At 32.7% G+C, this 12652-nt stretch overlaps 1 protein-coding gene across 1 annotated transcript in view; it reads right to left on the bottom strand.

Moving 5' to 3' along the window:
* The window catches only part of LOC129218698 (succinate-semialdehyde dehydrogenase, mitochondrial-like), a 37283-nt gene extending 25124 nt beyond the window's left edge, over positions 1-12159 (bottom strand). Inside the window, exons 1-4 of the mRNA XM_054853019.1 lie at positions 11912-12159; positions 11020-11088; positions 6151-6264; positions 1756-1878 (exon numbers count right to left, since the gene is read on the bottom strand). Coding sequence (XP_054708994.1) covers positions 1756-1878; positions 6151-6264; positions 11020-11067 — 285 coding nt within the window. The 5' untranslated portion in view covers positions 11068-11088; positions 11912-12159. The remainder of the gene's footprint in view (positions 1-1755; positions 1879-6150; positions 6265-11019; positions 11089-11911) is intronic.
* Positions 12160-12652: the final 493 nt, after the last annotated feature.

Here is a 12652-nt window from a genome sequence, read left to right as displayed (position 1 = left end):
TATCTATTTAAACCAGCCAAAAATTTTTAATAATAATTTTTATTTTAGTACATTTTTCATTCACAACATGTAAGTTCTCACCTCCATGTATTATGTTGCTGAATAACTTGTTTAATTAAAACTTATTTATTTATTATTCCTTTCACAAGTGTATCAAATACAAATTGTTTAAGAATATTTAATTTTTTAACATTGTGTTTTAGTTTGTTTTAATAAGATAATTATGTCACACAATAAATTCTCACCTCCATTACCTAACAACAAAATGCCATTCCTCATTAACACGTGGCAGTAATGACATCAAATTTTATTTTCCATGATACAAGGGAGCCCCCTTGTTTATTTTCAGCTGTAAAAAAGTAATGAGATTTCTGTTGAAAAATAAGAAGATAAAACTTGTTTGGAAAACTAAGTGTGGTTATTGTGACTTCTCACCTCTGTGAACTTGAACTTCAGGGATGTAAATTAATGTAAAAAAAGAAGTGAACATGTTTTCATATGCTTAACATGTTGTCGCCTCAGAACAACAGTAGGATATCTTAGTGTTATTGCTGGGATTAGATGTCTTACTGTTGCTCTGAGGCGATGATGTGCAGATGGTAGTAACGAAGAAAAAAATATTTCTCTGAAAAGTGTATCCTTTAGGCCTTTATTAATGGAAAATTCCTCATTTCCGTGAATCTCTCTTCTGTGAGACCTTATCAATGTCATTATTTCTGCGGTGAAAATAAATGATGGAGGGGAAATACATCAATCAGGCATTCTACCAAAATTATAAATTGCCAGTATATTCTCAAATGCACCTAATACTATTTTTTAACACATTTGAACGAAAAAGACAACTAATAATTAAGTTGTAGTTTAATTAAGAGAGCTTAATATTAGATTCCTACTATCATTAAAATAACTCATTGCTTGCACAATTAACAAAATTACAACTTTGATATTAAATTGGCCTTGATTTTTAAACATTGAAAGATTTTTCTTTTTTTCATTTCCATGAACAAGGCATTTTTTTATTATTTTATTTATGAGTAAAATAATTGGAACTTAGCTGAGAAATTGTTAATGGTTGCTTCTAGTAGGTAACACTTTTATGTAAGAATGAAAAAAAAAAGAAAACAAAAGGTTTCGAAATTGAAAAATATTTGCGTTCAAAAGTTAAATTTTCTGGAAAATGACCTATACATACTAGCTAATAAAATGGGATAGTACTTAGAATAGGCCAGTCATCAAGGACAGTTGGGGGGGGGGGGTTCAATTGCCTTCCTCAGATTTAGGAAATTAATGTGTTTACATGTAAGTGGAGGTGGTTTTTGCAGTTTTTTGGTGTAATCTACATTGAGTTTATAACCCTGTTCCCCCTCTCCTCCCCGTAAAAAACAGGCCTAACTTAGAATAAATGAGGCATATTTTGAATAGGAAACTGCTTAAGTTAAAGTACTTCAAAAAACATTAAAAGTTTAACTGTGTAAAATGAACAAAGCCAGCTCATGATTTATGCAGTATAACTTCCATTTAACGATACCTGATTTTTTCAATTTAACGATGCATTTCACTGGTCCAGAAGTAACTGCATTGAATGTCTATGCTCCTCTATTTAACAATATCCTGGATTTAATGATACATTTTACCAGTCCCTTGACAATCGTTAAATTAGGGTTTTACAGCACTATACAAAATAGTGAGCACATGCGTAATATAATTAAAGAAAACTACATTATTCAACATTTGAACTATATAGGAAAGAGATACCTTGGCTGTAGTGTTTTTCCATTCTTTAAAGGCATCATGTGCACCATTAATAGCTTCATCTAAATCAACTGTGCTACAATCAGGAACAAAAGCTAATGTTTCACCATCAGCAGGATTACTAACCTATAAAAAAAATCCACAAAATAAGAAGCATTATCTTAAGTTTTTTTCTTTTTCAAAATTGGTTAATGTTCTCAAAAGGATGAAATATTTAGTACAGACAATAAAGTCGGACACACATACACACACAAAAAAAAAAAAGATAACTCAAGACAGATGATGAACAATACGTTTGTACAATTTTATACATTACGTGTACACAATTTCACTTGAATATTTTTTTTTTCATTTTAATCACAAAAATTGCACAGTATAGCAGTGTAAGATTAAAAAGTTGTTGAGCAGTTGCTAGAAGAATTTATTACTTCCTGTTCAGATACTGAAAGATGTGTAGATGTCTTAATTTCATTACTGTATTACTATACAAAATGCTGCAATAAAATGTATATTAAAGCCACAAAAAACATCTATTCATTAAGCAATGCATTTAAATCCCTAAGCCAGGGCTAAGGCTGAACTGCACCTTGCTGTTAGTTTAACACATGTCTTTTGTAAGATTTATACATAATGTTGAGACCAAAGCATGTAAACAATAAATGAATACAGTACTGAATATATAACCTTTGTAATCACATTATTTATTTTTTACAACCATTTCAAGAAATAAAAGAGAATACCCATTGTACAGTTAAACCCTGTTATAATGAACCCTCAAATGGCTGACTTGATCGCTTTAGCGGAGGGTTTGCTACATCCCATTTTTCAAAAAAAAAAAAGTCTGAATTCACTAAGATACTTTCTGTAATGAACATCTTAATTATGTGCTCTTCATTACAGAAGTATCTTTCAATCAGTATGTAAAATGTATTGATCATATTGAACTCAATAACAAGCTAACTATAAAAAACTACCCTTTTATTTTAAATTTTCTATTCATGGAAGAAAGGTGTTATTTTCGGTTCAAGCTTTTGGATTTTGCAAATTTTTTGTAAACTATCGCAAAAAAATCCAAAACATATTGGTTTATAGTTTCAGTTTTTAAAAAAAAATGTTCAAAACATTGACAGCCGCCTTTGAGAAAATATCAAAGTTCAAGGACTAATATCTTTTGTTTCTTCATCAATATCAAAAGACGTCAAGACGAGTCTACAATCAAGTTGTTCTTTTATTTTAAAACACTAGCTGTGTTGCTCGGCTTTGCAGGATCTACCTCTAAAGTAAAAGTTATATCAAGTGACATGTGTTCAATAATCAGGCTTCAATTAGAGAAAAAAAAATACTGTAAAATTTTCCATCAAAATAATCATTCTTAAAGAAAGAAAAAGGCAAATCAAAAATTAAACGCAACCTTTCTGATTATCTTCTGCTGGCAGTACAAAAAAAAAATATATAAATCGCCAAATAATAATCAAAAGGGAAATTTTTACCTCAAAGCAAAAATAAAATTTTATTCAGTCACAGTCGAGAAAAAAAAAGTGGCAACATTCTGAATGGTTTTATTCATGCTTATTTAAAATGAGATCGTACAAACGATAATTTTCCAATACGAAAATGCTGTTCCATTAGGCATAAAAATGCTTTTAACCTTTTCCTCAGTGATTTTGCAGCCTTGGTATTTTTTCTGAAATTCAAAGAAAGATATTTCAGGGGTGTTTTTCGTGGGCTTTAGAATGGGACCTGAATCAAAAAAATCAGTTAATCATTTCCGGTATAAAGAGCCATTTAATGCCATTTTCGGGTCCTATAATTAAAATTCAAATGGTTTGGTTCTTTTTAGGATTAGAAAAACCCCTACATTCATTTTCTGGGGTCCAAGTACCTTCCTGCCAAATTTGGTCGACATAACTGTGAATTTGTGTGGGGAACATTTAAGCACACATACATATATATTCTTTTTTTCATTCATATAGATTATCAAGTACTGCAGGTCTTTTACCAAACTCCTATGTACAACCTGAGTAATAACTTTAAGGCCAGTAAAAATATTTGAGACAACAGGAAATTGAAATGAAAAGGATTTTAATATTATTGAATTATATTAATTATTAATGTTCATTTGTACAAACTAATGTAATAGACAGGTTTTGTAAAGTATGCAATTAACTGAAAAACAGTGGTATATTCAAAGTTAGTATTTCAGCCTGAGTAACAACTTTAAGGTCACCAGTATTTCTTAAAAAATAAATGAACATATACTGGAATAAATATTACAGCAGTTAATAAGATTGTGGAAACCCTTCAATTCATAATTTTTTCATTAATTTCTTTGAAGTTTTGGTGCATTTTATGAAATTCTCGAAAGGTAAGAGGTTAACTGATCATGAAAAAGGGAAGACTGAAGCTTTTTCTTCAATGGGAATGAGTAGGCGTACCATTGCAAAAAAATAGTAAGATCGAAGACTATAGTCATTAATTTTTTAATATTGAAAGACAATTATAGAAAAAAAGAACACCGGGGGAAGATCTGCAGCTTTATCCTCACATGATGAAAGAAGATTTTGCAAACTTTCATCAACAGGAAAGTACTCAACAAGGAAACTTATTCAGATGACCGGCTTAAATCTTTGTAAAAAACGATATATAACACAATTAGAAGGTGTGAGAATTTTATTTATACAGCAAAATTGATTAAGCCTCAGTTACTGAATAGGCACAAAATGGAGTGTTTGAACTTTAGTCAGAGAGTCATGACCTTGGATAACCAATGGATGCAAATAATATTTTTCTGATGAAAAGAAGTGGAACTTGGATGGACCAGATGGATGTAGGTACTATTGGCATGATTTACGAAAAGAAAAACAAATATTTTGCAAGCACAATTAGATGGATGCTCTGTCATGGCTTGTGGGTGCTTTGCTTACATTGATATGGGCTCAGTTGCGTTTGTTTTAGGTAAAATGAATTCAGAAGCATATCAAAATGTCTTTGCATGTCATCTTTTACCAAATGCTGAATTTATTGCTGGAGAAAATTGGAAATATCAGCAAAATAATGCACCTATCCATTCGAGTAACAGTATGAAAAAATTGGTTCCAAGTCAATATTGAAACTTTGAAATGGCCAACTAAGTCTCCAGTTCTGAACCCAATCAAGAACTTATGAGGAGATTTAGCAAGAAGAGTTTATGCAGCTGGGAGACATTTTACTTCATCAATAGAGCTGAAGTCTACTATCAAAGATGAATGGTATAAAACACATCCCAAACTTTGTCAAAAACTAGTTTCATTAATGAAAACAAGAGTATTTGAAGTAACTCGAAAAGAAAGGCACCTACACAAGCTTCTAAATGTTTGTATTTTTTTCTTATGCTTTTTTCTGGGTTGGCCTTAAAGATTTTACTCAGGCTCAAATATTGATCTGCAATATTTTCTGATAATGAATAATTACAAATGATTTTTTTGTATTTTTTACTTGCATTTAAGGTTAATAATTATTGCTCAAATTATGTTTTGATCCTCAGTTTAAAATACTTCTCAGAAATTCACTGGCCTTTAAGTTTTTACTCAGACTATAAAGGCAGAAGAACCTTCTTGGATTTGTTTGAAATAGATCTATTGATAAACCCAAGCATTATATTGGTTTTGTTACGTGCTCTAAAAGTCTTTTTTGCCCATTTTAAAAGCAAGATATTCTGCCTTTTGTCGCATTAACGAACTGTTTATCCTTTTCCCTGACATTTGTAAAGCACAGTTTCAAAGCAATTCAACTTCACTATTGTTTCCAGTAGTTTCACTTGCTGTTTAAATTTTGATTTAGCTTCACTTTGTTTTCAATCTTGTCACGGTTTTTTAGTTTTTTAGTAATGGCTGAGAAATGTTTAGTTGTTGTACAGCATTTCTTTGACTCATCATGTTCAACCTGTCAAAGCATTTTAAAATTACAAGTTTTTCCTTGACAGTAAAATCATTGTGCTTTTCCTCCGTGGCCCTTCCTCGATGTTTGATCGTTTAGAGTGATGTTTTTACTGAGCAGAGAGAAAAATTCTCCTGTTTTAATAGAAACTTACTTGCTAGGGTTTGCTACTGTATTTCTTTTGGTTGAGAAAAAAAAGGGTTAGGGAATTGAAAGTTTATGAAAAAGTGATAACAGTAAACAGTAAACGATGACACTGATTACAATATTCGAATTTTTTAAACACATGTTAATAGACAAGAGTTTCGGGGCTTCGTGCTTCTAATAACATTTACCATGATCACATTAAGAGGCGCCTACTGTAAAACAAAAACAGAAGGAGTAAAATTTGCAACCACAAATACCATTTTAGAATTCATATTTCATATGCATTCTAATGAGCTAAACAAAATAATTAAATTATTGATTTAAAGAGAAACTTACAGGAAAAATGCTTCCGTCTTTAGCTGAAATCCATTTCCCATTTATATAAGTTGAATCCTTCGGAAAACGAAAATGATGTAATGGTCGTTTAATTCCACATAGAAAATCTTTCTTCTGGAAAAACAAAAGCCACTAATGAGTCATTACACAATGTTTTCTTATGGAAACATTATGTTGCATGATTTTCTTATGAGTACTTTTTTAAAATAGATGTGCAGGACTGCAGAGATAAGCTCTATATGAGTCATTTCATGTCAAGTGACCTAGTGATCCCAGCTAGATCCTCTCTGATTTGGATGAAATTTTATAGAGGTGTAGAGATGTGCCTTTGAAACTAACCTATGCAAATTTTCAGCTTCCGTGATCCAAATCCTGAGGCTCTGGGATCTCCCAAAAAAGTGATCTAAAATGGCAGATCAGCTTTTTGTGACAAATTACGATCTTTACACAGAAAATTTTATTACACCAGAAGTCTGAAATTTTGCAGATTAAAGTACGTCTGGCCGATAATATATTCAAGCATTTTTGTGAATTTGAGCTTGTTACATTTTGTGCAGCATGCGTGTAAACTCGTGAAAAAGTTTGATGGGGAAATATTTTCTCGGATTTTAGACTGTCATATGTCATAAAATCTGAACAAAAATATTTCAAAGGCACGTACTTCATGAATTTATGCTAAAAACATTTGTTTTTAATGGGTTACAGTTTCAGAGCTTAAACATCTATTTTCTTAAAGCTATTCCCAGTTAATGAGACTATCAAAACCATTGAAAAGAAAAACAGCCTATTTTCAAAGCTCTGTAGCTCAAGTTTGTCACCTCGCATCTTCTTTTCATTCGGACCATTAGAAAGAACACATTTTTTCCAATCAAAATAAGCTTTTTTTTCAATGTTTTTTTTTTCATTTAAGGGTAAAAAAAGGGACTTGAAACTCTGTCTGTCATAACAAATTGCTATGTTTAAGCTCAGGTTGCAGAACACTTTATCGCACTGGAAGTCTGAAATTTTAGGAGCTAAAACTATTTTTGGCTGTCAATATGTTCTAGTAGTTTTGTGAGCTTGAGCTCATTAACATTTGTGCTGCATGCAAGCAAAGTCTTGATAAAATGCAGATAAGAAAGTTTTTCCTGGATTATGGAATCTCATAAATTATGACTGAAAATGATTCAAAATCTTGTATTTTGTAATTCTATTGTCAATATACATGCCTTTTAATGGGTTAAAGTTGCAGAGAGTAAATATTCATTTTCTAAAATATATTGTCATCCAAAGTGGCTATCAAAGTGGCTATCAAAATCACTCAAGTAAAGAATAGCTTATTTTCAATGTGCTGCAGCTCATCATCTTGCATCTTTTTTCTGTTGATTCTAATGGGATAAAATTTTTCGAAAGCTGAGTTTAAACATAGCAATTCTCATTGCGACAGACAGAATTTCAAGTTCATTTTTTTATCCAAAAATGAAAGAACAACATGAAAGAAAAAACTTATTCTGATAGAAAAAAATCTGTTCAGCCTAATGGTTTGAACAAAAAGAAGACGCAAGGTGACAAACTTGAGCTACAATACTTTGAAAACAGGCAATTTTTTACTTGAACGGTTTTGACAGCCACTTTGAATGACAATATCTTTCGAAAAATCAATATTTAAGCTCTGCAATTGTAATCCATTATAAACAAGTATTTTTACAATAGAATCACCAAGTATGAGCCTTTGAATTATTTTTGTTCAGATTTTATGACAACCTAAAATCTAGGAAAAAATTTCCTCCATCGCACTTTTTCACGAGTTTACACGCATGTTACACAAAATCTAACAAGCTCAAATTCACAAAAATACTTGAATATATTAACGGCCAAACGTACTTTAAGCTACCAAAATTTCAGGCTTTCCAGTGTGATAAGATCTTAGCCTAAAGACTGCAATTTGTCACATAAAGCTGATCCGCCATTTTGGAACCATTTTTGGAATATCCTAAAGTCTCAGGATTTGGATCTCGGAAGCTGAAAATTTGCATAGGCTAGTTTCAAAGGCATTTCTACACCTCTATAAAATTTCATCCAAATCAGAGAGGGTTGAGCAGGGACAATTTGAAAAATTAGGTCTGGTGATGTGGAATGACTCTTATATAAAATACTAGTGTTATGCATGCTTGAAAATTACACCAAAATTTGTTTTCAGTTTAGATATTGCTTCCTTCTTCACAATTCCTAATAACAATCCAAGTAATGAGAGCATAGACATAAACTAGGGGGGGGGGGCCATAGGGGGCAAGTGCCCCTTACTTTTTTGAGCCATGGGCAGAGTTATTATTTTGCCCAACTCATTTTTAAGCAAAAGATTTTCTTAAAGTGTTTGTCAAAAGATATACTATTTATATCTTAAAACCGATACACATCAAATGATAATAAAATGTAATTCGTATATCACCGATGCAATTGTTATGAATCATATGCAAAAGTTGTATCCTTGTAGTCAACCACGAATTAGTAATTTCACCCCATAGTTTATCTGTTTTTAAACTGCACCACAGCGGCGCAGTCAGAAGCTCAGAAGAGGCCCATGTACCTGATCCCAAAATAATGATGCCCCCTGCACTCCCAATATAGATAGGCATGAAATCCTAATTTACTGAATTTAGGTAGTTAACTAGGATTACATCCACAAAAAAAATGAGTGATTTCGAGAAAGAGTGGATATGTTGCTGCATTCTGAAGTTTCTCGAAAGCGAAATTTACTTTTAATTGTTTAACTGGCACTCACATGAATGAATTTACAACCATGTAACAGACGGGTCAAAATAGACCAGCAGCGCAACCATAAAGAGGGTTCACGGGGCTCGTTCCCCCCCCCCCCCCCCCTCAGAATGCTGAGAGTTGAATGTTTTCCAAAAGTATTCTTTATTACTGATAAGAAGATAAGAATATGTCTTTGGAAAACTAAGTCATTTTAATAAATTAATAGTAATGATAGGGGAAATCTTAATTTCTTTAAAAAATTAATCTTTGAATTAAACATATTTAAAAGTTACAGCTCATTGATCAGCTAATCGCCCCCCTCCTCCCTGTCTTATTCCTTCTCTTTTTTATTTTTCTAGTTCGTCTGAAAATTGGAAAATGCTGCTCCTCCAAAGCCCCCCTCCTCATTCCCCTCACCCACACACACACATCAGAAGCATTATGGAGCATCTGAAATTTCGTTTTCAGGTCTTCGATTTTGCAAATTTTTCAGAGGAAAGCCCTCAGTTACCGAACAACATCAAAAATCACTTACAATTTGCTTTTTAAGAGCTTTAATTTCGAAAAATTAACCGGGCCCTAATATTACAAAATATGGCCATACAATCACATTTTTAAGACTTGAAGAATTTCAGAAAATATTCGAGCAAGGGTCCCTATACGGCCTTTCTCCAATATCATAAGCTATTAGATTTCTTAAACTACACGTACAAAAATTTAAAGTGGAATAGCCCCTGAATATAAAACATTGCCTTAGTTTTTACTATGTTAAATTTGAAAATTTTACCAGGGAAGAACTTCAGAACCTTCTTCTGTAAAATCTTCAACATTTGTCTAAAATTGGGTTTTTGAAACTTCAATTTTGAAAACTTGCAGGGGGGAGGAGGAATCAATTTTGACCTATAAAAAATTCATCAGGGACAGTCCCTAACGTCAATAAATATGGCCTACAATCGCGTCTTTAAAGCTTCAATTTCTAAAAATTTCTGCTGAGATCCCTGTATCTTTTGACCCCCTAACATCAGCAAACAAAATCTAAAACTCCGTTTTAAAAGCTGCAAGTTTTAAAATTTTTACAGGGGAGGACCCCCTTTTCCTATCAGGTCAGAATTTTTCTTTTCTTCTTCGATGTGCCCCGTCCTTCCCCCTAAAGACCTTTTCTGGTTATGCCACTGAAATAGAAAGTCTTTTGCATTGATTTGATTTGATGGCAGAATATGAATCAAATAAATTTCCCTTTAAGAAAAACTCCCCCTCCCCCACTTCAGGTGACCAAGTTTGCCTCTCTGAATGAGAGTATGTGTGTATAATTGGGGGGGGGGTAGGAAAAAGTGATGGGGCACTTGCTTCTTCAGAACTTTTTTGGTGTTTTATGATCAACGCACATACATAACATAAAGTAGAGTACAATTTGTTCATTTAAAATCACATTTGTTTTCAAACGTTTTAAAATGTCTATAACAAAAGGAAAGTTGTAAACTTTTGCAAGTGATAATTGAAGAAAAGTTTCCTTTATTATCTTAAACCATAAATAAAGATTAAAAAGCTGACTGCCTTGTCTAGTGGTCAGAGAAGTCTGATGGGGAAAAGAGGATGGGGAGGTCCTGGGTTCGAATCCCAGCTCAGGCATGGATGTACTTTCTCTCTCCTGTCCTTTCTTTGTGTGAATGTGTTGTTGCATTGTGAATGGTTGCCTAGTCTATAAACAGGTTCATATATGGGTATGGGTACTGTGGAAGTCCGATTTCACACCAAATTACGGTACAGTTGGAAAAGTGAAGCAGCACACCTCAAATTGAAAGTCTAGCTGGTACAAGATAACAACAAAGAAATAAGAAACAAAGAAATTCAGCAAATACTTTAGATTGTTCTTGAAAGTACCTAAATTGTTACAAAATATGGGATATGCATACAAAAATTATATACCAGTATACATCCAGAATTATTTTAAAAAGGTTCATCAATAGAGACGAAATAAAATAAATCATGCTTACATATAGTTACCAACAAACATATAACATACAATTAACACAAACATAAAATAAGATAAGGCAATAACACATAAAACTCCCATAAAAATGGTATTTACAGTAATAATTTACAAATAGAATTTTTTAAAGGACATTTTCTTACTTGGATAATGCATCGCAGAATTGTTTTGCCATTTTGTAACATCACCATATCTTCAGAATATCACTTGAACTATTAAAATAAATTACAGAAAATTATGATGATAATGCATATAACTAAATGTACAACAAAATTTTTCTTTTAAAAACATAATTTCATTTTTTTTTCATTGTACTTGACTGAATAGTAACAAGGAAATCTCCCTTAAACAACCCCTCTGAACAATAATACATTTTAAACAGAGGACACATTTTATAGATGCAGGCTATTTAAAAAAAAAAAAAAAAACACATGACAACAATGATATTATGGTCACTCGATTCGTTGCTAGTCAACAGTGAAACTTCTCTTAAAAGCGACTCCGATTCAAGGGTCTTCAGGAAAATAAAATTTCTTCACAAACAAAATATTATTTTACCCCTATTCAGGCTCTCATTTCTTGGTAAAACTTATGCAAAATATAAAATTATGGCAATTAAAAGGCAGAAATAGCTTTTAGTTAAAAGTTTTACAACTTTTTGTGTACGCCCTATACAAAAGTCACCTCACAAAAGGGCCAATTTTCAATGGAATGGTGGGAGGCACTTGCAAAAAAGTTTCACTGTTATTTTCAAAACGGTTATACCATCCTCCTATGGCATTTCATACGAAATGGGAGGGAGGAAACAACAAAAAGGGACAAAAATACTATTCTTCCTTTCTAAGGTTGAAGAATCTGCTTGTAGGGTGCTTGGCTAAAATTGAAGAAAACCTGTTCGTTGACTCATTTACGTTAGCTCACTTGTTATTTTTATGAAAATACTTTAGTAGAAAACATAGGCGAAAAAATAGAAATCAGTGATAATCTTAGCAACGGCATTGATGAGTTACTAGACGTATGAAAAATTAAAAGTACCTTGTTGCTCATACACACTTTCTGACTTCCTGCTTCACATCCTTCGGCAGAAATCAAAACAAACAGACCACATTTCAAGGCTAACTTGATTGGTTGAAAACAGCGGCCATCTTCCCAGTGAAAAAAAAAGCATGGAAAATTTTATGAAGATTTCATTCAAATTAACAGTTTTAAAAGTCTCTCAAAACATTGCAATTTACGATCTATCAATGAGAAAGTCTGCTTTCTTAGTTTCTAAACAAAATTGTACTCTGGCTGCGTTCGGAAACTATCCACCGGTTACACCGCGTGGTTAGCCCGGTGTAGAGTCCCTATATGGGTGCGTTCAGAGTAACGGCACGAGGCGACCAAGTGTCCCAGCCATGACGTCACAAAACTCGTAAGGGGCAGAGCCCAAGCCGTTGCGCTCTGGACATCACTTGGGTCATTTGCGGCAAAACAACATGGCGGTTATCGGGAAAGATGAAATACTGTTAGCGATGCAAATACTAGAAGAAAGCGGTGATTCGGAAGAAAGCTCATCATCTGAAGATGAAATTATTGTAATGCAAGCAGGAAGGAGGAGAACTGATGTTCCCCAAGTAAAGGAATATTGTGAAAGAACTGTTTTAGCAATGCTGGACTCGGATTTTAAAAGTCACTTTAGAATCCGTCGCCAAACCATTGATGTATTGGAAAGAATGGTATGATGCATTTTATAGTTGATTTTAAAATATGTTTGAAAACATTTATTTGAACTTG

Source organism: Uloborus diversus, chromosome 3 (genome assembly GCF_026930045.1).
Source record: "Uloborus diversus isolate 005 chromosome 3, Udiv.v.3.1, whole genome shotgun sequence".
NCBI lineage: Eukaryota > Metazoa > Arthropoda > Arachnida > Araneae > Uloboridae > Uloborus > Uloborus diversus.
Note: the sequence above shows the minus strand (reverse complement) of the source record. Positions and strands in the feature narration are given on the sequence as shown.